Here is a 27,304-nt window from a genome sequence, read left to right as displayed (position 1 = left end):
AATTACCAACCATATTGACAAATTTGCACGAAGATGGTTTTGGTGTATGCATAGCAGAATCACTTGGGCGCTTTAGTGGACGTATCTGCCGCATGTCAAGAAGCATTTCGTTTGGTATGTCATGAAGGCTTCATCTCTCCACTCAGTTTGGTCTGGGTCCACATTAGAATGGTTTCGAAAAAGGGGCAGCAGCTTGTAATTACTGTTCTTCAGTGCTTACACTTTATTATGAGATAATTCTGGTGAATAAATATTGGTCATCCATCAAAAGCAGAATTACATAAATTCATTGTTTGATAACATTAACTTCAACTCCTTAACTTAGACCATTATATCTACAGTTGGTATGTAACACACTAGTGCTTATTTTCTTGACCGACTTTATGGAACTTTACATTATTACATATTGACCTTATAAAAGGTATCATTAAAGGGTCCCAGAAGATGCTGAGCTTTTGGGGTGGATTCCTTGACAGTAAACATGATATTGGCCTTCCCTTGCACTCAAATCCAGATTTTGTAGGCCAGAGATACACCCTCTATGATATATTAGAGGTCTCCATGTCCTTCAAGATGCAGAATGTAAGCAATCCTTACGAGCTGCTTATTTGGACTCATGTGACCCACAATTGATTCTACAGAGTACGATATGCTATAATGAAGGTCTTACTCAATAATGTCCTGGGCGACAGGTTTATCATATGGATGTTTTTAAGTAATTTCCGTATTAGTGAATTGAACTCTGATTATAATTTCCTGTGGTGTGACAACATCACGTGATGTGAAGTTCATATAGTTGTCATTCACAAATTTTCCTCTTTCTTTCTTACCATTACCTCCATTGGTGGTTGTCTTGCCTCTATAGGCATTCATTATTGATGACAGTAGCCACCATCACCTATCTTGTGCCCTTCCCCTTCTGCCTTAGACTTGATGATTGGTGGTTGCTTGCCTCTATGGGCGTACACCATTGATAATGATGGCTACCTATATTTGTTGTCCTATGGGTATCTTTGTATCTTTTACTACCTCAAATTTCCTTTAGATATCAATTGTTGATGATTTTCTTGGATTTTAATGACCGGTGAGTGATTGCCTTTATGGTTATTAGTGGAGTCCTCACTGAATGATGATGTCTCAACCCTCACATTCCATGGCCTGTGCTTTGTGAACACTGCCGATACTAACCTATTCTCTATCTGTCATCTGATTGCTTCAGGGACCTGCTAGTCTCATTCCCAGTGTCCTATCCTGTATGTATATGTATGTTATATATATTGGAATATATTGGAATTATTATATGGCTCATAAGTGCTTGTTCATCGCTTGATGTATTTATAAATATGATACCTGAGGTGCATCACAACGTGCACATATAAGCTGCCGCATACTCCAGATTCTGTTCATACTACTAGTAGATGCTCATGTGGTGAGCATAAAACAAACATTTTGCATTGACCATGTAGTGGAAATGGATAAGGATCTCAGAGCAACAGAAAAACATGACTATCGTGGCAGAAATTATGCACTTTCCCAAAAGATGTCTTCAATCTTTGGAAGCTAAACACACTGCAGTCTATATGTCAAACAAGTCCCTCACTGCGGAATCAAATTTTTTGTATAAATTGGATGTGAATGTGTTGTGACCAGACTTGAATTGATCAATGCATCTTCTGTCATTCATAAACAACAGACTCAGGTATATGCAACATTGTCATATTCCTGGTAATGTATGTGCATATGTGTGTTACTTATATATCAATATATTGTCGTCATTACATTGCTCATCATTGCTTGTTGGTCACTTGATGTGTACAAAGCATAAGCAAAGTTCGTCAAACACGAGTCGGAAATGAAGCATAGGTTAATGGATCAGTAAGCATAACTGGACTGCAAGTATGACTGAGATACCAGGGACAAGGAATACTGAGTAGAGAAATAGGCTGTATTGACATTATATGAACAGGAAATGAATTAAAAAGCTTATCATATATTACATCAGATCAGGTCTAGGGTCCAAGTTTTGGATGAGAAGTGTGGATATATGGGATATGACAATCAACCATACCCAACTACAGCTCATCAATCTTCACCTCTCACGGGCCAACCTGGTGCAGATGCCATGGAGGAGATCTCTCTTGATGGCATGTTTGCAAACATGGATACATTCCTGGATGTGAAAACTTATATGGGCCTCATTCAGAAGTGGTCTACCTGTTCAAGGAAAGAGTGGCTTCAAGGTTCTGAAGGTACATGGCTGCTTCCCTTTTTCTTTGAATTGTTTTGCTTCTGCCCCTTTTTGCTTATTAAATTTCTGTCAAATGGCTGCTAACTGCAGTCATGTAGAAATTCCTGACCACAAGGAAAACCTCACATGTGTGCCTTCTTCCATGCCATAGCCCTACTTTGTACCATTCAGACCCATCTGTTCCATCATAAGAATTTCCATTCACCACATGCATTTATCAAAACCCTGGCACCAGATGCAAAACCCTGCTATATGCAATGACTTTCGATGTACCTAGAAACTCAGTCCATGACCCCTTACAGTACGTAATCCATATTCTGGAATCCTTCTGGTCTTAGGGGCTAATTTTCGGAAGCCCACAATTATATCCAGCAGATTCCTCTAACTCACTTTTACCTTGAGTGATAGTACATATTACAGATTTGAATTCATTCATCCAAGACCTCTAGACAAAAGGAATCATGACTCAAAGATCTCCTTCCTCACTTCTTGCACTCTGAAAGTTCATCTGTCATTATGTGATTATATTGCTAGTTATTTGCCGGTCATAGGGAGTAATTTCTGGATTTGCAATGATGCACTCATCCTTAGCTGTATCTCAGTATAAGCTTGGCTTCATGGAAATAAATATGTCTCACAGGACTCCTCTGTCATATCAGAAAGAGGCCTGCATTTCCATATATACTCTTGCCCTCTGTTAAGGTCATACTCTCATAGGATCGGATCTGAAGGACTTTGGCCTCAGCTCATATGCTGTGCCCCTTTCCCAAGTACTGTCCCTTATTTCAGAGGCTAACAATAATGCATCTAGAGGGTCGGATGAGTCTCATAGTGTTATCTGGATGACTTCCAAATATCAGAAACACATATAAGGCTAATCCGGACAAGTCCGAACTAGAAAAACATAGAGGATAGACTATCTGAAGATAGAGGCAGAGATGTAGACTATCAGAATCGATCTGAAGTCTCAAAGATTGACAAGAGCTGATTAGACTCATGTCCGGAGGACAGAAAGAGGACAAACTAAGATGATATTCGAACTGAGGTACTACCGGACATATACACAAGTTTATATACTAAGGGATAATGAAAAGATCAGTAAGCAAGAGTCCAAGGCTATGTACGAAGTGTAAGCAAAGTTTATCAAACGCGAGTTGGAAATGAAGCATAGGTTAGCAGATCAGTAAGCATAACTGGTAGTAAGTATAACCGAGATACTGGGAGTAAAGGAACATTGAATAAAGGAATAGGCTATATTTAACGTTATATGAACACAAAATGAATTAAGAAGCTTATCATATATCGGATCGGAAACAGATCTAATGGATCAGATCAGATCAGATCTAAGGTCCGAGGTCCAGATGAGAAGTGTAGATATATGGGATAGGACAGTATCCCCCCCTTAGGGCTGATCCCTAGAGGCACAAGAACCATTGGTCTGGACCGGACGAAATTAATGTGAGATAATACTCCATAAGACATATCTGGCAACGCCCTTGGATCTTAAAATACCACTAAGCAGAAACTGCTGGAACTTCAACAGCAATTGGCGGATACGAAAACTGCAGCTCGGATGGAGAAAGAGGAGGACTGGAAACGTCAGGAAGAAGAACAGAAATGTCAGGAGGAAGAGCGGAAACACCAGGAGAAGTTGAAAAAGATTGAGCGGGCCACAATGTGGAGGGAAGCGGAGGAGAAGAGGTGCAGAGACTAGCGAGTCAACTATCTGGCAGGAATCAGCGCAAGTTCTCTCTTGCTATCACCCTCATTGGTGAGTTCTTAAACTTCAGGTGAATGGGATGGCTGACACGGATACTTACAGGTAACCCCTCCGATGTTTTCATTGATGAATTTTCTACGGGAATAGATGCAAAGATGAAAAGAGATATGTGAATTGCTATCAAAACATGTGCATTTTCTTTGAAATCATCCTAACCTTGCATCTAACTTGGATGACCACCTAGATTCCATAGAAGAAACTTCAGCTCTGGCCAATAAGGTTGGCATCATTCTTAAACAATTGCTGGGTAGGCACATTGTTCATCATGATATCTGCAATATCTGATTGCCTTGCAGCTGTTGGCACAATTGACAACCTGGTCTCATGTTATGCCACGTACCAAGTGCATTTCTCTTGTCCGACGCAAGAGGACATGATTAGAGCTCAGGTCCTCACGAGACAGATTCTAGGCTCCAGTCTAGCTGACGATGTTGCTACACCCTTCGAAGTTCCTATACAAGAAGGCAGTGGATTCACCCTTATGCAATTGTCCCATATTCTCTCATCCCAGAACGATTTCCAGAAGTACACTATAGAAAAGGTGACACTATTTAGAGGTAATAATGTTATAGAGGAGGACAATTCCCCTGTACAATGCAGGTGTCAGTTGTGGTAGGACCGCAAGTTGCCCAAATATTTAGTTAGGATGCGGTCATTTGGTAACATTGCAATGGCCCACACTGAGTCCATGTGCGTTTCGAGGAGTGTGGTTTGCTTCTATGATTTGGTATTCCCTGTCCTAATTGAGCGATCGGCTGACCTGGAGATAATGTCATGAGTCATGACCAATTTTCTGGCAGCTTCGATCGAGGGTCAGGCTGCTTGCCTCCTTGCAATCACAAAAATGGTACGACCTATGGGTAATCGAGCAACACTATACTATAGCTACCCCCAACTGAGAGCTGGTTTCAATGTCACTACCGCATGTCTATGAGGCATCAAGCTTTCAATAATGTCGGACTATGTTTAACACAAAGGTCAGGATGGTTTCAATCCCTCATGGTGGGAAGATGTACAACGAGGCACTTGATAGTTTTCTTTCAGAGCAATCAATGACTATTTGCTTCCAACTGCTTTGACCTGTCATGCCTGGACCAGATATAGATTAAGATTTCTTTTGAAATTGGCATTTTACCACCTGGACTAATAGTTGTACGACAAGGCATTAGTATCCTGGCAGGTTTGGTGCTCTTGAGCACACTTGTTGCCTGTGTGTGGGATGAGCAACCAACTCATATTTATGATGTTGATTTGAGTTCATGGTAAGTGTTACTCTATGCCTCCTACCTACTGGTTAACTCAAGTGGTAACATAGGTTAGTCCTAGAGCCACAAACACTTCCTTGAGGTGATAAACCAACAAAATTTGCAAATATGCACTCACTGAATAAGTTTTCTTTAGGGTGGTTGGATATGAATGGACAGTCATATGCTGATTGCTTGACATGCATTGCAGCGGAGTCATATGTTTCAGTTCCACACTGTTTACATGTGAAGTTTGATTATTCTGTGGTAAAATAGGTCATTTGCAAAGGCGTATTCAGACACCATCAACACTGCATTCGCTCAACATTGGGATACATGGTTTAGACCAGGACACATGATTACTCTACTGGTAGGTCCTATATCATTCTTTAAATGGCTGTGAACTTCGACATGAGATCAAAGAGATCCTCAAAAATCAGCTGTACCACTCCATGTTCACAGCTCAACACATTAAGACGACATCACTACAGTGCACTTTCTAAAAAATTGCCTGTCTCCAACATCTGGACAGATCTTACCATCAGCTTCCACCGATGACTTGGCTGGCACTTTGAATTCTGCAGAAGATAATGAGGATAAAGCTGTTCTGAACGTTGGCAGTTGGCTTTGTAGCTGCAGACTCGGAACTGTGATATTCGCCACCCCTCCATTCGTAGTCATGCATTCATGGGTGAACTTAGATTACGGACTATTTGATAACATGTCACAATACAAAATGACATATTGTGACCATAATTCGCAATTTAACACTTCTGCACAGGGGTGAGGTCCCTACTCTCGAGTTCAGATGTGACAAACTCATCTGTGCCATGGGCAATAAATTCAGTATGGGCTAAGGATCGCACTGGAGTGGTTTGTTCAGTCTTCTGGGATGAAAATGCACGTTTTCTTGGTGCAGTAATATCTAATGCTCACCTGTAATATGGCATGAAATTCTCATCATGGGAGGTGAGGATTCAAAGATAAATACATGGTGTTGCCTTATTCCCAGACAGTCTTCGGGGTTCGATGAAGGTGTGATGGATATGGACACCGCTATCTCAGTGAAAAGAGATTACCTAAATCAAAGCCTAATCTGGTCCCTGACACTATCGAAGACTCACAAAACCTTGACTTAGAATGCACCATGTTCTTCCAAGGGTACAGTGCCGAGCCAGATGCCATAGACTTGTTCGTGGAGAAGGGCTGGGTTGCAGATGACATCCATTATGAATCAGCATCTCGAACCCTAGATTATTCTTGTGATGTTCTTGTTCTCTCTTTATATGACCAACACTTACCACCTCACTTTGTTTCATTACATCCATTCGGATGATGATTTTGCCATATCTGTGCTCACAGGTCTTCCCAATAAAAGTGAAGAGGAACGATTTTTCCAACAGCGCTTGCTGCGAAATACCTTACTATCTTCAACTCAGTCACTGGTTTTATGGAAGCACTCAGTGCAAGTGGTGCATGGGCGGGTCCCAATAATGGGTGGACAGAAGGCAATAAATGGGCTTATACATTTGACGTGGTACACAATACACCAGGATTGATCGCTCACACAGGTAGCAACACGACATTTGTGGAATTCTTGGATGAGTACTTTGATGGTGGTCAATTCTAATTATGATCCAAATTTGTATTTCATACTGATTTCTTTGGTCCACTTCAGGTCACAATGATCATACCAACGAGGTTTGTTCCTGGCATACAGTATTGAAGCTGCTAACACATTCTTGCAGCTATCCTATCATATTCCCTACCTATATCCCCTCCCTGGAGCTGCATCAAAATGTCAATAACGTATCCGCCAGATTGCAAAGTCAAACTACAATGCTTCCGTCAATGGCCTTAGTGTCGTTCAGACTCCACTGCTAACTTTGGGACCTTTGGTCCATTTTTTGATGAAGTGGAGATCCTATTCCTGTCATCCAATGCCACCAGCCTCAAAATAATCTTGAATGGCACACCAGAGCCTTGGAGTGATTCTCTCGAAATTCTTCACCTCTGTTCATCTGTTCAACCCGCTTGACGACAAAGATTTCGACTTTGAGGGCAATGAGCTGTCTGACTCAGACTACAATAGCCCGTCAAAGTCAGCTGAGCCATTTATCATACCAAAGAGACTTCACATCGGAGATCCCACAAACAGGTGTGTTAGGGATTCATTATTTGATTCCACATGTGGAGATATTGGCTTAGCATGGAGTATTTTCAGGACACGAGGTTCGCCTAACAAGACCAATTGGCCAGTGAGTGTCGTGTTTGTTACCAGTTCTTTTCTGACTCCAACAAGTCCTTTTTGAGAATGTGGAGCCTGTTGAGCTTCCCTATATCCTACCCAATTTATCTTCGTCCATACAGGAACACAAGGTCGACACGAAGACACGCATTTCCCCAGAAACCATGTTACCAACTCCTGTCAATCTTATTAACCGATCCCTTGTATAGCAGCTGCGGGCACTTTTTTTGGCATCTGAGGAAATTATGTCCCACAGGAAGATTGGTTGTGACTTGGACAGTGAAGCAATCAAATTATCAAGTGCATGCTATTTGCTACTCATCATTTAAACCCTCTTATTTCTCAATATTCTTGCTCTTTGCAGGTGGCAGCTGGATCAAAGGCAACCAGTAGGCATATATTCCTGCTCACGCCTCTATATGTGCCACGGGGATGGCTTGATGATCTCACCAACATGAGGTTATGGCCCTCTCATCAATCATGATCAGTTTGTCTTGATCATTAACCCTAGTGCAATACTGACAATTTAAACTTGTTCTGTTTCTTCGAGACCCATAACTGATGCCTACCTTTCAACACTGGTAGTTCGTGGGGTACTTGTAATTGTCCACAAAGGCGACTGCACAGAGTTCTACCAAGATCCTCATACCTACAAGCCCTTCAGTTATATTCAGATACATTCTTCTTCAGGGTTTATCTGGTGTAGCTGGAGAATCTTTGAGTGCCATTGCGCTCGTCGTTGTGAGTTATGTGCAGCTCCTTGCAGAACATGTCAATACTCAGTTACTGAAGGATGCGACACAATGAGGTATGAACTTTTCATTCAACGAATTCTTTCAGTCCTTTCAATACTCATTGGTGAATCTACGGAGGTCACTGCTCAGGGAAAAATGATGACGGATATGCCCTGTCTGCTGGAGGTGCAGCATGCGACATCCTGCAGGCACTCATACAACAGGCACGTTATTGGATAATCAGGTATTGAGCCTCCTTCTACATGTGTATATGTTATCCTAACTGATATCACAGCGATTCCTGTGCTCGAACATAAGCCAAAGTCTGCCAATTTCACAATTGATTGGGTTCCAGCATGCTGGGCTGATATGGCGTCTCTCTCCCCCTGCCTGAGCAACAAAAATGCAACTTCTCGCCTGATCTGCAGATTCGAAGGCTCAACCCAAAGGGCTTTTTGGATGATTTTAGTTGCTCTGGAGCTTTTGCCTCCACTCTCTCGTTTTTGTTGGCTAGGGTCAGTTTTTGATCATCATTATTTTAATTGTTTGTTACAGCCCCACCACGCATCGTGCGATCATCCCTTCATACTTCTATGCTAAATGTCATCTTCGAACGGACTCTCAGGTTACCTACTTACCACCTGCTCTTTTGTATCATGTTCGTAAATTTGCAGTTTTATCCTACTATTCCATCGCTTGATTCATTTAGTGTTTCTGGCTGATATCTTGTCATCCTTAAAAGCTTGGAGTTCGGACAATAACGGAGCAAGTACTGACCATGGACTTTTCTTTTCAATTTAAGGCTCCAGGATACATGTCGCTTCCACACATGTGACATGTGTGGAAGCTCAACATGTACATTTTTATGACCTACCATGAATTCCCGAGTCACAGGCTCTGTGGCGAGGGCTCGATGTTAAACCTAGCAGTCTTGGCACTAGACTAATCCCTTCCTGGCAAGTCAATGGCAGTTGGTGGGACTTCACTGAAAGCGTGTTTGTCATTTGTTTGGCTTGCTTTCTTTAGTACACCCACTAGGCCTCTGGAGCCTCGTACTCGCGCTCAGTCCGCCATACACTCTTCTGATTTGGGGGTAGGTTTCTAGTTTCACAAATGAGGCAGTCACTCACTCCTCGACAGAATGATGTTCTTTGCTCCAGTGTTGTCTGTCAAGATCTACTGCACTTCTGACGTTGTCACCATCTTGATTGTCTCTCCAACGTAGACTGCTATATTTATCCTGTCAATGTAGCTGGTACTAGCTGCCAATAATATGCACATATCCCGCTTGAATGCACACAGCCCCGCGTTTACAATGAATAAGACACTCGGAAGCTGTTCTACTTCTCTATCAGCCTAAGTTGACAGACAAGGTGTATGCAACTGGCATCTGCTAGCTGTGATCACCAAATTAATTGACACTGTCAGTAAATTCCTTTGCCTCCAAAATATATCAATGTCTTCTGTTCCACCAGAATTCAATGAGTTGAGAATCACAATGGCCTCTCCACTGCTCTTGTCTCTCCTGTATCTCTTGTTTCAACAGATCAGCAAATGACTGGTGATGGGGCGTCTGTTGTACTGATCCGTTTTTGACTGACAGATTTCGTTGTCGTGCTGTGCAACCGTGTTTATATACTGTTGCACACCAACCATCAGAATGATATGTCAGAATAAAAGCGCAGACAGATGGTGAGCTGTGTGGAGCTCTTGTGGAGCATGTACGTGGGGGTCAAGCGAATTGCTTGCACAGGAAACATTTCACTTTATAATGTTAGATGTTGATTAAGTGTTCGGTCTACCTTTCCAGAACTTTGTGCTTCAATACCGGACTGTCAAACAACTGTTGGACGGGCCTGGGTGAAGCTGATTTTTCTGGCATCAAACAAGCTATCGCCACACCCTAACATCGCTACAGTACCATGTACATGCACAAATATACAGTGTCATAAGGTCTGGACTCTGGTCCTAAAAACAAGCTAGCCAGTTATGGTCAGAATTAAGTGGAATTAAGTCCTTCCCATATGTGACGGAGAATTCAAGAGGATCACATCCAATCATCAAGTGTTTACAAAGTTACATCTAACATTTGTTTTTTGGCGAGTAGTGCACTTACACACCAGTTTTTTATCAAGTAAACTACCTAGTTGTATTCTACAGTAAGAAAAAAACCCCTTCCCAGTAGAAAACAAAACAAAATCACTTTTGAGACTGCTAGGTCCAAACTCAGAATGTATGTCTGGAAAGTTCAGGTGGCTGTAAAGACTCGAATCGCAGGCGATGAATTCCATTTTCATTTCCGGGAAGACTTGCCGACGAATCCATTCAACACGAGGTAGCAGGTTGCAAGGAAATTACTTACTGGATAAAGGTAGTCTAGACTACGCCCGCCAGACGCGCCACGGGCATGTAGCACATGATAAAAAGGCCTCGGGGTGATGTATTCAATTTCCCAACTCTCAAAGTATTCTCTCGCATTCGCATTCGCAGCACTTCACTTATCGCTGAGAGTCTGCAGATGGACAGCTTACGTGTGCACCGTAGAAAAAGACACGAGCGCACCATGGACTCGTCCAGACTACAAAATCTATCGTCCTCATGGCCAGAGCAGGCCCCTGACCAACATTCAACGAGACTAGTCCGGCAGTCATGTCTCCAGTGCCTCGATCGCCTAGACAAGTTAGAGCGTCGTGTGCACGATGAAATCCAGGAAATCCGCAGCCTCTTTAAGAATATCCTTGAAAATGACCAGTCAGATGTCACGATGGAGAATTCGGGCGAATATGATACCATTATCGACTCCCAAGCTAGACTCAATGGCTTCCATGCTATTCCACCGTCTGCATCTTCGCATAACCACGGCTTCGTGCCACAGCCTGTATTCAATGGAACATCGTTTGGGGTCACAGGATCGCTGTCAGAGGGCACAGGTTCTCCAGAAGGTAAGCTGCTGTATACGCAATCTTTCCTTTAAATGCTTACCGCGTATAGACCAATTGCCCCACAGCACCCGCAGTTTTGCCGACTATGTAACGCCTCAGTACAGCATGTACTCGGAAGGCTTTCCGACATTTGGTGACCCGCGTGTCGCGAAATCGTCATCAGAGAGTGTGGATGCTCGCCTTGGTAGATTTGCTATCATTCGCAGCTTTTCCTTGAAACACTCACAATGTATTTCTAGATTCATCGCCTCGTGGCACCTCCGACTCCGTCTATAAACCCGCTGCGCGACTGTTTGCCCCTGTTGTGCAGGCTAGCCAAGCAAAAGACAAAGTAAAGTGCACCAGGGACGGGTGTTCGACACTCGTCAACAAGGATAACCTGACTCGTCACATCGACGAGGTGCACGAAGGGAAGATTAAGGCTGTTTGTCCAGGCTGCGGACAGGGGTTCAAGCGCCCGAATCTGATGAAGGAGCATATCCTTCGGACCGGATGTGGAAGATCGTAGATCATTATCAAGGGCTGGCTGACTTTTGTATGCGGTGTAATAGGTGCTTATTAAGTGGAGTATGTCCTGTGCGTAGGAAGATGTACAAGCTGGTGAGACGTTTTGGGAAGTTGGCGGAGAGTTTGACGAAGGAAGTGAGGGTAAGCAATAGCACGGGTACGGGTACAGGTATGAGTATGGGTATGGGTCCACGGATATTGGGTTGAACGAGTGAGAGCAACAAGTGAGATCGAGAGTGAGAGCCACGAGCGAGAAGGTGCGAGCCAGAGTTGGAGTGAGAGCCAGAGTGAGAACCAGAGTGAGAGCAGATGAGACTGCGAGAGTAGACAAGCACAAGCAAGTGAGATCACTAGGCAAAAAAGACTGACTAAAAATGAGTGCAATCGATGAAAGCAAGTTCATATAAGATGAAACACTCACAAGTGAACATATGCTTCGTGCGGACAAGCACAAACGAGTGTTTTCAAGGGAGCAAACTTCGACACAGGGTGAAGGCAATGGAAATGCATGCTCGAATCGTCCCATTCTTACTGGGATGAATTGATGCGGAGTTACTGAGGGCCCGTTTGGTAACCGCTCGGTTTTCATCGGTTTTCACTTGAAACGGAAAAGAAATTCAGCAACGCGTTTGTTTCGTTAAATGTCTGTCACGCTGCAAGTAAATTAGTGCGGAGAGGGAGAAAGGTGCTGACAAGATAAACCATAATTCAGTCAGCGCGTCAACAATATTAGGGGTGTTCGACCGGCATGTCCCGGTCCATGAACCTCCAAGGCAACTCAGCGGCATTTATTCCCATTAATCTGCATCGCCTTGTCCGTGGCTCTTGAGTTCGCCGTACTAATTTCACAAATTACTTCGTGCAGATCCATTGAAGTAGTGGAATTAAGCTTACAAGGTGTGTGTGTGTGTTTAAAACAACTTCATCTATGAAAATCTACATTTCGACCGGTCCAGGGTCCCTCAGTTTCCTATACGTGCTGTGCATCATTTCGTCGATCAACATAATTGCAATCTTGATCTTACTCGAGCCCTGGGCCTGAAGGCGTCGATCGGATGTCGAAGCCAATGCGTGACGCAAGCTAATTTATTAATTTTAAGGCTCGTTCGGAGTGAACCGGTGACATGGAAAGGTGCGAACGCAAGTCACTGGCTAGCGATTGCGAGATTCCTGCTTTTGTGATCACATTCAAGGACACTCCGAGTCACTGCAATCGAATTCAAACAGGCTAGTATGACCTTGGACATGCCGGCAGTCAAACTTAAGTTTTAAGTGCAGATCCGATAGAAAATAAGCGCGGTAACACCAGCCCCGACCCTAAGTTTCAAATTGCCTTCCATAAACGGAGCAATCTGGGGAACAGTCTTATTAGTCATGATCATATAGAGCATACAGAGGCGAGCTGGCACCTTGTTAGAAGCGATCCAAGGAAGGGATGGATCACAGCAAGTGCAGAGAGCGCCCTGACTGTATTTTTTGCCATTGTGACTATGCACAGCTTGCTGGGTAGTTTCCCCCTTCAATTGGAAGTACTGGGCAGGTCCGTTTCGGGGTGCTTAGTTATACGATCATCACACTTAGGCTGCAGAGCTCACAACACATACTTGACGTATCTGCTGCCCAAATCTGTACTTTCATGATGTACTGACGCGAGCCACGATCCTGTGTTTGACTCATTCAGAGTCACTGTTCAAATGTCCCCTACACAACCGCCTTCTACAAAGATCACTTGCCCTGTCACATGTCCCGAGATCACAGATGAAGACACTACCACTATTTGGTTTGCAACGTCCAGAGTTGTCCCAAGTTTTTTCAACGGAGTGCTGATAAAGAAGATAAGCCACTAAGTAGGTGAAAAGAATGACCACGACTTACGCGGCTAATACAGGTCCGCTGACAGCTGGATCATTCAGAGCCTCTTGTACCATCGGGGTCGGAACCCATCCAGGTGCAATACAATTCACACGTCCCCTGGGTGCGATCTTCACGATCTCACTCTTGAGTGTCGTCGTCAAGCCATACATCATCGCTGCCCGTATCCGTGCTTAGCACATAGCTGATTCACGACAAACATAAAACTCACCACTCTTGCTGATAGCATAATCGCTGTGATTCGCTTCGCCATATTTGCCTGATGTGCTCCCGATGAGCACAATTGCAGCCCTATCTTTCACGCTTTCTGTTGCTGTACGCAAGTGGCGCAAGAACTCACGGCAGACCAGGAAGCTTGAGGTGAGGTTTGCACTGATGGTGTGGTCCCATTGTTCAATGGTCATATCGACGATAGGTACGTCCTGGGGCGACCATATGCCATGGTTGACCACGATTACTGCCACAGGGCTGAACGGCGTCCCTGACAGCGCGTCGAACATACTCTTCACGGCAGACTCAGGAGAGGTCTGCCTGTGCGCATTGGAGTGCAGGGAAGTTGACTTGGAGATTCTGGATGGGTTTGGAGTTGGAGATGTAATGTGCAGTCACGTTTGCACCGAGGGCTGGAAAGAAAAGATGGATATCAGTCACATCTCTGAAGGCACAAAGGATGGAATTACACAAGTAGAGTTTGACGGTCTCAAGACCGATGCCTCCGCTTGCGCCTGGAACGTGGGTGAGGAAATCATGAGCAAGCTGACGAGGGAATGACTGAACCTGTTACAAGTACATGAATGGTTTTCAGCCCTAACTTATCCAATGTCTGACTCTGATTATCGAGGAAACGAGGTCAGGACAAGTGGAGTTATTTCTACAGTGGTCAATCCCACGAAGTTTCCCAAGCCGAAGGGTCACTGATGCCAAGCGAGAAGCCGCAGTATGCGTTCGCAAGCACACCCGTCGATGCGTGCGTGCGCCGTGTTCTTCAATTCCATATGGTGTCGCTGCCACGCATGTCTAGGGAAGCAGCTCCTGTCATGAACCTTGGACTGTTCGTCGTGTTTTGCTACCTAGTACTTGCTGATAATTCTGTTTCGATTATGTTGAGCTTTATTACAATTCAGGTTACGTTGACTTGCCATGTGCATGGCCCCAAAATCAAAATTAAGTTTGCAGAATATAAAGGCAACGGTTGGGGTATGCCCCTGATAAGATCAAGCCTGCAATCGTATGGAAAGGAGTTCGCGCGCCCGAAGGACCATATATATCGGGCCGCTATGCATGAGAGTCTGTACACTGTAGATAAGCTGTAATTGGGAGACCGTTAATCGACCGCATGACATGCATATGCCTGCAGGGAGTGAAAAATGTCGCCATGCCTTGTTTACCGGTCCTGCGATGCAAACAGCACCAAACATGGTCCAAATATACATTCCGTTCTGTTAGAACCGATCCAAGGGACAAGACGACTCGGATCTGATCTGATCTCCTCCCAACTGACGCACCCGACTTCTTATGTAAGTCAGGCCCTCAGATATGCCAAATGTGCAACATATGTCTTCTAGACACTAGCGTGACCACTCGGAAAGCGCGGAAGATAATGTCAAGGCAGGCGCTAGAAATGTTATACGATCCACTTGCGTCCCTTATCTAGACTTGAAGCTTGACAGAGTAAGAAACTTTTGCATATTCCGGGATTCTGCTTCTCTAGACACTAGCTTGGAAAGCACAGAAGATGATGTCAAGGCAGGCGCTAGAAATGCTATACTAACTTCTGCACATTCCAGGATTCTGCTTCTTTGTCGTCCCTGGTCATTCTTAATGATCCTGTACCGCCTTCTCAACCACAGCATTCATGCATACCCACCTTCATTTATCTCATTGCAATAGAGCTCATTCGGCAGTCCGCCTGACGGCAATCTCATCAGTATCCAGATGGAACATTGCTATTGCTCGGTCCCAACCACTGTCTGCTATCCAATCGTTTCCAGTTGCTTCGGGTAACAATCACGTACTGCAACGCTAGATGGATGTCAGCAACAACGCCCTGCCAGAAATATGGACAACACAGCTCGTTCCACCTGCCAGGCGAATATCAGATCATCGCCCGTTCAAGCAGCGACCTGCGAGTATGGAACTTGGAGAGTGGTGACCAAATAACCTATAGGATAAGACTAACGAGATGGAGAAGGCGCACCATAAGTAAGCTACCTGTTGTCTCCTGACCGGAAGATGTGGGTAGTGGTGATGAGATTGTGGGATACCAAGAGAGGCAAGGTGTTCGCCAAACACCAGTTTGTCTGTTAAAGTCAAGCTGTAGGGTGAGTGATGAGTGGATTTGCTAAACGATGGAATGACAAGGGGGACGCGGAGAATCATTCAATACAGGGCATTCCTACGTGGGTACAGTCATCTATGGGTGTTGTTGCCTGTTATTTCTAGAATCCCAGTCAAGATGTGGACTGCACATAGTATAGATATGATTTATTGACGTACTTTGTTGTTCAGTGCATTCCTTCGAATATTGCGTCAAAGTCCATTTCGCTGCGTGACCTCTCGCAGAGCAGAGGCATATATTTCTCGACATAAGTCAGGTTTTCAGTGAACGAAAGCTGTACACGTCCTGTAAGCGACGGCGCAGACTGATGAGCGCCAAGATCAATCGTGAAAAGACCCAGAGTTCAGATCAAGTTCTAAATCAAGGGTATAAATCGCATGCGTCTGGTCGAAGCGCACACCGCTGCGGCTGGAGTGGGATGGCATTGACGCTGCGCTGTATCATCCTGTACCTGACATCCTGCATCATTCCTCTGTCATTTAAGGACTTCTACATCAAAAAGCACTACTCACATGCAATTGAGGAAATGTCTCGGTGACGTCGAGTGCTGTGCCAGTGCTGCTTGCCGCTCCAGAAAAATTTCTGCTGATGCATCGCGTGGCGACACGATTGGGTCGACATTTGGGGACCAGACTGCTCACTCCACAGAAGTTGCTCGCCGGATTGCTCACTGTAACCTCGGGAGTAGATTGTTTTTACCTCCGAGAACAAATTTGTACTGCGCCTCGGTCAATTTTACCAACAGATCAAAGGTATATGTCTAACAAAACATCGTGAGATGCGTGGTAATCCTCAACATGCGTACTTACCTCGGACCAGGTCTTGAAGGGGTCATACCAGCTATTTTTTCTCCTTCCTGCCACTGCAGCAGCATCGTTGATTTTCGTAGTACCAGGAGGGAGGCTCAATCATGATGTATCCACCGTTACAATTGTAGCGTTCGCTATGGTGCTGAGGGCCCTGACTGACTGGACCGTGGTGGTTACTAGTTCATGCATTGGCGCTCACACAAGCGGTTATCTTGATATGTCGTCAAGGGTGATAAGTTGCAACGTTGGGATGTTGATAAGATGGAAGGCAGTGACTCCGACTGCAAATATGAAGGCATGAGCAAGCATAGGTTCGTGAGTAGACCTCCAAGCGAAGAGAGATGTTGTGAATGTGATGGCCGAAGCGTACCTAAACTCAACATTTGCATCAGCCTACGAGCTGTGGAAGACCAGATGCTAACATGTGCATAAGGGCGCTCCGCGAAGAAGAACTCCTCATGTGATTCATGAACCTCGAGATCTAAACCAGATTCGTCAATCGAGGCACGTTCACATATGCGCTATACTCACTTTGAGTCAGACATTCAACGATGCTACCCAAGATTCTTGTCTCAGCTCTGAGTTGGTGGCACGGGTCGATGTCATGTATATTGTGAACAGCGATGATGAGGACCGTGGATTAGACGATGACGACGAGGGTTTTGATGGATGCGATGATGAACAAGAAAATGATGGTGTTGGGGATAACGGCGGTGAAGGGGAAGCTGCAGACGACGATTTCGATTGTGTCTCTTTCCAATTCTGCCTGGAACTGGTAAGAGTGAGCGAACGTGCACTTCGGCGGTTGCGCGAGCAGGGTGGTACTCACCTGCTAGATGGGCTGTAATGAGATCACTGACTGAAGCAAGAGCTGAACAAGAAGGACGGAAGGAGAATTTAGCTGATCCATCAACGCCATCAAAGCTGTCTTCGCATAAGAGGCTGATCGATCGCAGAGCTGCGGATAACATGGTCGTACTATTAGATAGCCGTTTGGATGACCAAAGAGAAGGGAAACCTAAAAATGGGATCAACGTCAGGGTTCAGCTTAACCACGAGAACGTCAACCAAATTACTTCTCGACCCACTAACTCTGTCGGGACATCAATCATTTAATACAAAATTTATTTAACGTCGTGAACGACAAATGTTCAGCGTTCTCGAGGACAAATGTGGCGATAATCTAACAGTAATGAGTAAGACTAACAAAAACAAGAACGAATCTAGACTGACTCAAAAAATGAAACATCCGATGCCGAATAAAGTTCATGGGGTATACACCTCACCACGAAAATGACAGGGAGAAAACATATCATCAAAATCAAAACAAAGGCCTCCTAGGAGTCGGGGATGATCGATTTCTCGCTTCTCTTCGAACGTTCGGATATTTGGAAGCTCTGGATCTTGTGCAACAACAGCATCAGGAGAGCGCGAATGATACTGCACAAAATGACGTTGAGCATCGAGTGTCTGCGTCTGAGAATGTTGAATATCGTCAAATTGAAAACACATGGACCGCCGAGCAGCGGCGCGTGAGCGTGATGATCAATTGCGAAAGGGACAGGCAAGATGAGTCGAGAAAAAATAACGCCTAGGAATCCCACCGAAGCGAATTGGACGGCATGCTCGTGCGCTATTCCAAGGTATTGTTCGCCAGTGAACATCGAAAAATGGTCAATGATGCGACCGACAGTCACGGGCAAGAGATTGCCTAACGGAAACTGGTCTACAAATCGCAAGCAAACTCGGTACCCAAAGTACTGGCGTAAATTTAATGTGCGTCGACAGAACGGAGCTTCCATCGTTGGGAAGTTTGACCACCAGAGCGACGGACGAGCCCGAGCACCGTGATCTGAGTCCAGGGTCCAAACAAGGGGAACACCAACAAACAACACAATCATAGGCATAAAAGGTCCGATCCTAGGAACCGGTTCAAACATGAAGTTTTGGGCTGCCTGGTTATTGTCACCGAGCAATTTTGGGTAGTCATTACAGCGCCCTCCTATCGATAGCTGCACTATATATACATACTAGATGCTACAAGACAATCGACTTCTTGAATATTCAATCTGTCTCTTGCGAATGAATGAAAATGACATACGAATCATGCACGTCTGTGGAAATTCACGGTCACAACGCACATAATTGAATCGTTCTGTTCGAGCTACAACGTCACAAACCAGACTTGAATAAATTGCGCTGATTGAGTGCAAGATTCACTGGACCGTCATCGGGTAAAGTCAGCCGGTGATTAGGATAAGCATATATGGTGTAGGCTTGCCGCATTGTCCATTCATTGGAATCCATCGTGCATCAAAATGTATCGGTGTCAGTAGTCAATGGATAAAACGCTCAGATTTAACTGGATCATCTTACTTCTTATCATCCAGCATGGCAGGTGTGGATGATGGATGATTAATGCAGTCGGTGTCGGTGATCGATACGGCTGCTGTCATTACCCCCCACGCAGAGTTGAGGGACTCTCGGACGAATCATAGAGACTAGCACTACAAGCACAATGTCAGTCTCGTGTGCGGTACCCAGCTATTTCTCTCCTTGCGATGCACAACAGATCAAGATCCCATGATGTCGTAAAAGCGTCTGTTGGTCTCTATTCGCATTGGTTCAGAATTCCGTCACACGTAAGACAAAGTGTCGCCATACCGGGTGTCGGTAATTCATTTTAAAGCTTGCCATGTAACATGAGTCTCCAATCTTCTTGGAAGTCCGGATTACGCCTGCCAGACACGCTGCGGAGCATATGGATATAAAGCTGGGTTCAATCTCCCAACTCTCGCAAGTATTCTCCTCACATTCGCAGTCGCCTATAGTTCACAAACGCGAGCGCAGCATGGATTCATCCACACCAACGCTACAAAGCCCGTCGTCATCACAGTCATGGCAGGTCCCTAATCAACAACCAACGGAACTAGTCCTGCAGTCATGTCTCCAGTACCTCGACCGCCTTGACAGCTTAGAGCGTCATATGCACGAGGAAATACAGGAGATCCGCAGTCACTTTAGAAACACCATTGACAGTTATGAGTCAAATGCCACAATGGCGGATTCGGACGGATGTGATAGTGTTGTAGACTCACCACAAGCTGGACTCGATGGCCGCAACGCTATTGCTCGCCGCGGTGAATTTACTATCATTCGCAGCTTTTCCTCGAGACACTTACAATGCATCCCCAGGTTTACCGCTCCGTGGCACGTCCGATTCCGTCCATGAACCCGCTGCGCAACTCCTCCAGGACATTAATTTCGAGGAGCGTGTCCCATCAAGTTCTTCAGTCAGACCCGACACACAACTGCCTGTTCCCGTTGTGCAGGCGAGCCAAGCCAAGGGCAAAGTAAAATGCACTAGGGACGGGTGTTCGACACACCTCAACAAGGACAACCTCACTCGTCACATTAACGAGGTGCACGAGGGGAAGATTAGGGCTGTTTGTCCAAGTTGCGGACAGGGGTTTAAGCGCCCAATTCTGATGAGGGAGCATGTCCTTCGGACCGGTCCGTTTCGGGGTGCTGAGTTATACGATCATCACACTCAGGCTGCAGAGTTCGCAACATATACTTGACGTGTCTGCTGCCCAAATATGTGCTTTCATGATGTACTGACGCGAGCCACGATCCTGTGTTTGACTCATTCGGAGTCACTGTTCAAAGGTCCCCTACACAACCGCCTTCTACAAAGATCACTTGCCCTGTCACATGTCCCGAGATCACAGATGAAGACACTACCACTATTTGGTTTGCAACGTCCAGAGGTGTCCCAAGCTTTTTCAACGGAGTGCTGATAAAGAAGATAAGCCACTAAGTAGGTAAAGAGAATGACCACGACTTACGCGGCTAATACAGGTCCGCTGACGGCTGGATCATTCAGGGCCTCTTGTACCATCGGCGTCGGAACCCATCCAGGTGCAATGCAATTCACACGTCCCCTGGGTGCGACCTTCACGATCTCACTTTTGAGTGTCGTCGTCAAGCCATACATCATCGCTGCCCATATCCACGCTCAGCACATAGCCGATTCACGACAAACATAAAACTCACCACTCTTGCTGATAGCATAATCGCCGTGATTCGCTTCGCCATATTTACCTGATGTGCTCCCGATGAGCACAATTGCAGCCCTATCTTTCACGCTTTCTGTTGCTGTACGCAAGTGGCGCAAGAACTCACGACAGACCAGGAAGCTTGAGGTGAGGTTTGCACTGATGGTGTGGTCCCATTGTTCAATGGTCATATCGACGATAGGTACGTCCTGGGGCGACCATATGCCATGGTTGACCACGATTACTGCCACAGGGCCGAACGGCGTCCCTGAGAGGTCATCGAACATACACTTCACGGCAGACTCAGAGGAGAGATCTGCCTGTGTGCATTGGAGTGCAGGGAAGTCGACTTGGAGATTCTGGATGGGTTTGGAGTTGGAGTTGTAATGTGCAGTCACATTTGCGCCGAGGGCTGAAAAGTGATGTCAGTCACATCTCTGAAGGCACAGAAATGATGGAATTACACAGGTAGAGTTTGACGGTCTCAAGGCCAATGCCTCCACTTGCGCCTGGAACGAGGATGAGGAACTCATGAGCGAGCTGACGGGGGAATGACTGAACCTGTTACAAGGACATGAATATTTTTCAGCCCTAAATCCATTGTCCGACTCTGATTATCGAGGAAACGAGGTCAGGATAAGTCGAGTTATTTCCACAGTGATCAATCCCACGAATTCGCGTTTCCCAAGCCGAAGGGTCACTGACGCCAAGCGAGAAGCCGCAGTATGCGTTCGCAAGCACACCCGTCGATGCGTGCGTGTTCTTCAGTTCCATACGGTATCGCTGCCACGCATGTCTAGGGAAGCAGCTCCTGTCATGAACTTCGGGTTGTTTTGCCACCTAAGTACTTGCTGTTTCGGTTGTGTTGAGCTTTGTTACAAGCTATTTTGACTGAGATAAGACTAGGTGCAGGTGGTACAAACCGTCACACTGCCTCCGACGTCGTCCCGTCGGAGTAGCTGTTACCATAAACGACGATACCGGCGGTAATTCATATTAATTGTGCCTGTTGTGTGCCTTTGTTTCTTGTGGTACGATAATTGGAGCTGGCACTTCTCCACAGTCCTTCACCACGCCAGTACAACTACTGCGCTCCAAACGACGGCGAAATTGCTAGAAAAATAAGGATTTCGGATTAATAAAATTTCTGCCGTCGCAGCCATGCCTCGTGTGCCATCTGGGAGCGCCTCATTCATACATACGCTCGATGGTAACTTCGTCGATAACGCTGGTCGTACCCTTCTATTACGTGGCGTAAACCTATCTGGTTCCTCCAAGGCACCTGTGAACCAGCCCTCTCAAGTCCTAGATGGATTTTGGGAAGAAGCTAAGATTGGGAGCGAGAGCTTCATAGGCCGGCCGCTGAAGCTGGAGGACGCGGACGAACACCTCGCCCGCCTGCGGGGTTGGGGTTTCAATATGCTACGCTTTCCTGTAACCTGGGAGGCTCTAGAACATGAAGGACCGTGAGTGCTTGATTAACGTGGTCTCCAGCCTGTGATGACAGTGGTTCCACCAGAGGGAAATATGACCATGAATTTATGGATTATACTATAGAGATACTGCGGAAATGCAAAGCACATGGGTTCAAAGTTTATTTGAATCCTCACCAAGATATCGTAAGCTTCTTCACAAAGACATTGCTATGTTTCTGTTTCTTAATCTATCATTCAGTGGTCTCGGTTTTCAGGCGGTTCGGGAGCGCCTTATTGGACACTCGCTGCATGCGGTTTTAATCCATGTGCATTCAGTGCCACCCAAGCAGCCATAATTCATTGCGAGTATCCCACTCCCGCGTCCCGCAACCCCGCAGAAATGCCTGCCATGATATGGTCAACAAATTACGGAAAACTTGTCTCGCAAACCATGTTTGCGCTCTTTTTCGGTGGCTCAACCTTCGCGCCAAAATGCATCATTGATGGAGTCAACATTCAGGAATACCTCCAGACGCATTTCGCAAACGCTTTTGCAGAGTTGGCGCAGCGAGTGGCAGCAGCCGGTGACCTTCTTGACGAAGTCGTCATCGGTTGGGACAGCATGAATGAGCCAGCAGAAGGGCTCATTTCATGGGATGACCTCAATGCATATCCACAGCAACAGGGTTCCACGCTCAAGAAGGGCACCGTTCCGTACCCAGCGCAGAGCTTTCGTCTCGGTATGGGCCAGGTCCAGACGCTTGACAACTACTCTTTTGGTTCCATGGGTCCAAAGCGTGATGGCAGTGTCACCATCGACCCCAACGGTGTCAAGGCATGGGCTGACCCCTCAACAGAGCCAGGAAACATTCACCCGCGCTGGGGCTGGAGACGTGACCCTGGTTGGACACTCGGTAAGTGCATATGGGCCTTGCACAATGTATGGGATGTGGAGAGCGGATACGTTCTGCAGCCCAACTATTTTGCACATATCCCAGGGACAGAAGAACCCGTCCATTTTCTGCACGCCTTTTTCCTTCCCCAATACACTCTTTACCTAAGAGCAATTAGAGCGCACCACCCACAAGCCATCGCGTTCGTGCAGCCGCCCGTGTTTGCACAGCCTCCTGCGATACCTGAGGAGCTGTTGCTGGGTAGGGCGTGCTATTCAACGCACTATTACGATGGTCTGACGCTCGTGACACGCCACTGGAACTGGTTCAACGCGGATGCCCTTGGTCTTATACGGGGGAAATATTCAACACAGTTACAGGCTTTACGCATAGGTGAACGCGCCATACGGAGCAGCCTTCAAACCCAGCTCGGCTATCTCAAGGCAGACGCAACGCAACTAGGTGCGCTTCCACCCACCGGTCCAGCCCGATACCCAACTATCATTGGAGAAATTGGAACACCTTTTGATATGGATGCTAAGCGCTCGTATGGATACACTGATGGTGGCAAGTACAAGGGCGACTACTCACGGCAAGAGCGTGCCCTTGATGCAAGTTTGAATGCGGCGGATGGTGAGAACTGCTTGAACTGGACAGTATGGACATACTGCTCCGATAATTCGCACCCGTGGGGGGATGGGTGGAATATGGAGGATCTTAGCTTATGGTGTAGCGATGACCTACGCACAGGAGAAGCGGAAAGGGTTCCAGCCCTGCGGATACCCTCCAAAATTTCAATGGGTTCATTAGCGCCAGCACAAGCGTCAACCTTTACTATATCAACTCTTCCAACGTATTCTTCGCCTTATGCCACCTCTAGCGTTGAAGAGGTCGAACCTGTGCAGTACGAACCCGCCTCCCTCCTTTCATTCCTTACAAACGGCGCTCGCGCCGTACGCGCTTTCTGTCGCCCATGGCCAATAGCGGTGGTTGGTACTCCTACGAATATCCAGTTCGACATATCCAAAGCGACCTTCCATCTTACTATCAAGGTCAACGCAGAAGATATACCTGTTGACGACGACGACGACCTAGTACCAGGAAAGAAAGGATTGTGCAAGGATAGCTCCTTACCCACTGAAATTTTCTTGCCTCTCGTCCATTTCGCCTCAGACGCTTGCTTAACTAAAGCACTCGGTTCTAAAGCCCAGGACCAAGTCGATGATTCCATGGATGTCGAGCAAGAAGGGAGCAGCCGCAGTACGTCAGGAACGACAACACCTCGCGTATATACATCATCCACGCTCACCCTTCCTCTGACTTCTCAAGCGGCGATGTTGCCAGTCGTATTCAAGGACGACTGGTACGACATCACTGTCACTGCATCTGAGGGCCGAGTAGAGCTTCTCGCGTCGGAGCAGAAACTTCTTTGGTTTTACACCACGCCAATGGACGAGAAGGAGGACAATGAGCTGACGATAGAGGTGCGTCGTTCACCGGGCGCCATCAAAGCCACCGCCCTCGGACTTGGGTGTACCGGTGAGAGTAGAGCGAGAAACGGGTGCGCCGGATGGCTGGAGCAGGCGGGATTACTGAGCGAAGGATGGTGTGAGGGATGTTCGATCATGTGAATTGGAGGTTTATTGGACGCTGACTATCATGTTCACCTATGTATAAACATAGTAGTATACACCATATAAATATCAGACTAGTACGTTGCCTTTGCTTTCCTGTATAACTTAGTGTTTTTCAAGTCATGCGCGCTCTCAAAATTCTCTGACTATGGTGGTGCGGTTACATTTTCTGAAGCGGTGGAAACACCGGCGCTGTCAGATCCCCGGGCTAGAATAGATTTCGTCTGTCTTATTACCAGTGTCTAGCTATAGTGATTATAATTATGCATATATCCTCAAAGCCATCCACGCTTCAGCAAAACTCCTTTGCCTACTGCTGGTAAGGATGTCGTCGTCCAGGGCACTGTGCAGAGCATCACCGGAGATCGGTGCATTGTGACTGTCAAAGACATCGCATTAGGACCTTCTGACATGGTTATTGCTACTGAGGACGCTTCCAAGATAGTTCCTCCCACTAGTACCCTCAAGCAATTTGAACCGTGCCCGACTTGCGAACAGATCCTTTTGCTCACGATCAATCGTGTCCAGCGTTATCGAGAGTCAGAATGTGAAGAGACACGTTGTGCTTATTATCAGAGGCGAACGGAGAACAAGACTGTGCGAACATTGCATTTCCTGACTTACTACTGTAAATACATTGAATGGCATAGGCCTACGCCTTCGTAACTCCATGAACCGAAGGCGAGTCCTTGTATATATACAGACAACTTTACCGATTGGCTCCGAACTAGATGTTGTACCATCAACCCTGATAATACCAAAGCGAAAACAGAAACATGACTCACTGTCGCGACGTGTCTCTCAGGCTGCCGGCTCAATCCTCAATCGACTACTGTTGGTAACTGGCAGGTCTTGCCTGATCCCGGATACTAGGGTGCACAGGTGAGCCATGGATGCACAGCGACCTGCTCATACTCACACGATAGAAACAAATATAGCCACTGCAGCACTCTTGAGTGGTCTGGCAAGTCACTTCGGGATCATTGCCAGGCAAACATGGAGTTGCTGCATTGACAGACATGGATGCTGTCAAAGCGACAACAATGGCGAGGAGGGAGAAATGCATTTGCTGTGTGAAGTGATGTGGAATCTTCTGAGGGGGTTCTCGAATGATATCGCTAAGAATGGGGGACTACTATAGGACAACGACCAGCTTTCATATCATGCATTGGCACGATCCTGATTGATTTGGCAGAATTGTTGTTGCTGTCGGATGGCACAAATGGAGACAGAACCTGCAAGAACCTATTCGAGTGGTTACGACCTTTGTGTGAAAACCCAATCTTACCCATCACTTCTTCATTTGAACATGCAGCGACCCTGCCAGCGCAGCCACAAAGTTTAGAAGTTGACTGTTCAGTGGACCACGAGCAAGAGTAGAGACAGCCTTCATTTGAACATGCAGCGACCCTGCCAGCGCAGCCACAAAGTTTAGAAGTTGACTGTTCAGTGGACCACGAGCAAGAGTAGAGACAGCCTTCATTTTCAGATACATTCATATTGCTCGAGTAGTACGAAAGCAACTGTACTGATGGCCCCGAACTAGGTATTGCACCATCAGCCATGATGCCAAAGATATGACTCACTATTTCGACGTGTCCCTCGAGCTGCCAGCTCAATTTCGACCGACTACTGCTGGCAGATCATACATGATCCCGGACCCTAAGGCGCACAGGTGAGTCATTGGTTAAATCCTGCACAACGACCTGTTCATACTCACAGCAACATAGGCACACATATGGTCGCTCATTACTGACTTCAAGCACTGATGAGCACCTCCCATCTCCCCGCCGCTGCATATAGCTGCAGGCTTGGAAGATTGTTTTCAGGCTCCGCCCCAAGTCTACCTTATGGCCATGCCATGCTCGCTGTCCTTCCGCCCATCTTTCTCATCCGCCTCCTTCCTGTGTTTCCTGCACGCCCCTCTTCCTGCACACCCGCATCCTCATTGTCCTGCACGTCTGTGCCCGCCTCATCATGTCTTCACTGATCCGGGAGCAAAAGGATCTGGCGGGGTGGCTGTGATCCCGCTGCTTACGATCATGTAAATTTGTGGATCGTTCATACTTACCATACGAGAACAGACATGTCTGGAACGTCAGACGCGTAAAATTTCGTTGACGGAGAAAAACTCTCGCAAATGTACGCTGACCAGATGTGACCCATGATGAATGAAGGATTTTTGAAAAGTGACCTCAAGTGGTGGCTTTAGGATTCAAGGAAGTTGAAGCTTATAATACAGTGACTATCGTCCTTTTATACGCGAATAGCATACCCTTCCGTTGACGAAACAGAAGGCGGCAATATTGTGGTGACTCGGCGCCGGATGCTACCTTTATTCCTTCCCTCGAATTAATTGCAGATCCTGATAGCAATTTACACGAATTCATAGAGCCAGTGGAGTCCCTGAACGACTTTTTGACCCGAAAATTTCGCCCCCAATATTTTCTAGTTGTTTATATACCTTTAAATTACTAGTAACTATTTCTCAAGAAGTCATAAGCGCTCTCAAAATTCTCTGACTGTGGTGGTGCGGTTACATTTTCTGAAGAGGTGGAAACACCAGCGCTGTCAGATTCCCG

At 46.2% G+C, this 27,304-nt stretch overlaps 9 protein-coding genes across 9 annotated transcripts; 6 read left to right on the top strand and 3 right to left on the bottom strand.

Annotated features, from left to right (window-relative positions):
- Positions 1–3,821: 3,821 nt before the first annotated feature.
- HD556DRAFT_1444857 (uncharacterized protein) lies at positions 3,822–4,141 on the top strand (the record flags this gene model as incomplete). The annotated part of the gene is made up of 3 exons (XM_041306845.1): positions 3,822–3,949; positions 3,982–4,019; positions 4,071–4,141. The coding sequence occupies 3 exons, from the start codon at positions 3,822–3,824 to the stop codon at positions 4,139–4,141; spliced, it is 237 nt and encodes a 78-aa protein (XP_041158776.1).
- A 668-nt stretch (positions 4,142–4,809) lies between these two features.
- HD556DRAFT_1309619 (uncharacterized protein) lies at positions 4,810–6,059 on the top strand (the record flags this gene model as incomplete). The annotated part of the gene is made up of 4 exons (XM_041300307.1): positions 4,810–4,954; positions 5,179–5,290; positions 5,549–5,642; positions 5,805–6,059. The coding sequence occupies 4 exons, from the start codon at positions 4,810–4,812 to the stop codon at positions 6,057–6,059; spliced, it is 606 nt and encodes a 201-aa protein (XP_041158775.1).
- Positions 6,060–6,419: 360 nt separating this feature from the next.
- On the top strand, positions 6,420–7,729 carry HD556DRAFT_1309618 (uncharacterized protein; the record flags this gene model as incomplete). The annotated part of the gene is made up of 8 exons (XM_041300306.1): positions 6,420–6,534; positions 6,676–6,809; positions 6,951–6,973; positions 7,021–7,081; positions 7,252–7,373; positions 7,402–7,430; positions 7,469–7,530; positions 7,643–7,729. 8 exons carry the CDS (start codon positions 6,420–6,422, stop codon positions 7,727–7,729), a joined length of 633 nt encoding a protein of 210 aa, XP_041158774.1.
- Positions 7,730–10,670: 2,941 nt separating this feature from the next.
- HD556DRAFT_1444856 (uncharacterized protein) lies at positions 10,671–11,704 on the top strand (the record flags this gene model as incomplete). The annotated part of the gene is made up of 3 exons (XM_041306844.1): positions 10,671–11,196; positions 11,246–11,380; positions 11,436–11,704. The coding sequence occupies 3 exons, from the start codon at positions 10,671–10,673 to the stop codon at positions 11,702–11,704; spliced, it is 930 nt and encodes a 309-aa protein (XP_041158773.1).
- Positions 11,705–12,906: 1,202 nt separating this feature from the next.
- HD556DRAFT_1520036 (NAD(P)-binding protein) lies at positions 12,907–14,918 on the bottom strand (the record flags this gene model as incomplete). The annotated part of the gene is made up of 8 exons (XM_041309145.1): positions 12,907–13,526; positions 13,579–13,732; positions 13,787–13,888; positions 13,916–14,102; positions 14,137–14,198; positions 14,256–14,300; positions 14,353–14,382; positions 14,909–14,918. 8 exons carry the CDS (start codon positions 14,916–14,918, stop codon positions 13,394–13,396), a joined length of 723 nt encoding a protein of 240 aa, XP_041158772.1. The 3' UTR covers positions 12,907–13,393.
- A 2,933-nt stretch (positions 14,919–17,851) lies between these two features.
- HD556DRAFT_588362 (uncharacterized protein) lies at positions 17,852–19,046 on the bottom strand. The gene is made up of 2 exons (XM_041311027.1): positions 17,956–19,046; positions 17,852–17,905 (listed from the first exon to the last, which is right to left on the bottom strand). The coding sequence occupies exon 1, from the start codon at positions 18,660–18,662 to the stop codon at positions 18,060–18,062; it is 603 nt and encodes a 200-aa protein (XP_041158771.1). The 5' UTR covers positions 18,663–19,046; the 3' UTR covers positions 17,852–17,905; positions 17,956–18,059.
- Positions 19,047–19,073: 27 nt separating this feature from the next.
- On the top strand, positions 19,074–20,631 carry HD556DRAFT_587665 (uncharacterized protein). The gene is made up of 3 exons (XM_041311024.1): positions 19,074–19,862; positions 19,918–20,546; positions 20,609–20,631. The coding sequence occupies exons 1-2, from the start codon at positions 19,484–19,486 to the stop codon at positions 20,301–20,303; spliced, it is 765 nt and encodes a 254-aa protein (XP_041158770.1). The 5' UTR covers positions 19,074–19,483; the 3' UTR covers positions 20,304–20,546; positions 20,609–20,631.
- On the bottom strand, positions 20,386–21,381 carry HD556DRAFT_1239883 (NAD(P)-binding protein; the record flags this gene model as incomplete). Its single annotated transcript, XM_041298076.1, has 5 exons — positions 20,386–20,518; positions 20,571–20,739; positions 20,761–21,192; positions 21,245–21,289; positions 21,342–21,381. The coding sequence occupies 5 exons, from the start codon at positions 21,379–21,381 to the stop codon at positions 20,386–20,388; spliced, it is 819 nt and encodes a 272-aa protein (XP_041158769.1).
- Positions 21,382–21,941: 560 nt separating this feature from the next.
- HD556DRAFT_1482908 (glycoside hydrolase family 5 protein) lies at positions 21,942–24,979 on the top strand (the record flags this gene model as incomplete). Its single annotated transcript, XM_041308660.1, has 3 exons — positions 21,942–22,246; positions 22,300–22,399; positions 22,455–24,979. 3 exons carry the CDS (start codon positions 21,942–21,944, stop codon positions 24,717–24,719), a joined length of 2,670 nt encoding a protein of 889 aa, XP_041158768.1. The 3' UTR covers positions 24,720–24,979.
- Positions 24,980–27,304: the final 2,325 nt, after the last annotated feature.

Source organism: Suillus plorans (genome assembly GCF_016647745.1).
Source record: "Suillus plorans strain S12 chromosome Unknown HD556scaffold_39, whole genome shotgun sequence".
Lineage (NCBI taxonomy): Eukaryota > Fungi > Basidiomycota > Agaricomycetes > Boletales > Suillaceae > Suillus > Suillus plorans.
Note: the sequence above shows the minus strand (reverse complement) of the source record. Positions and strands in the feature narration are given on the sequence as shown.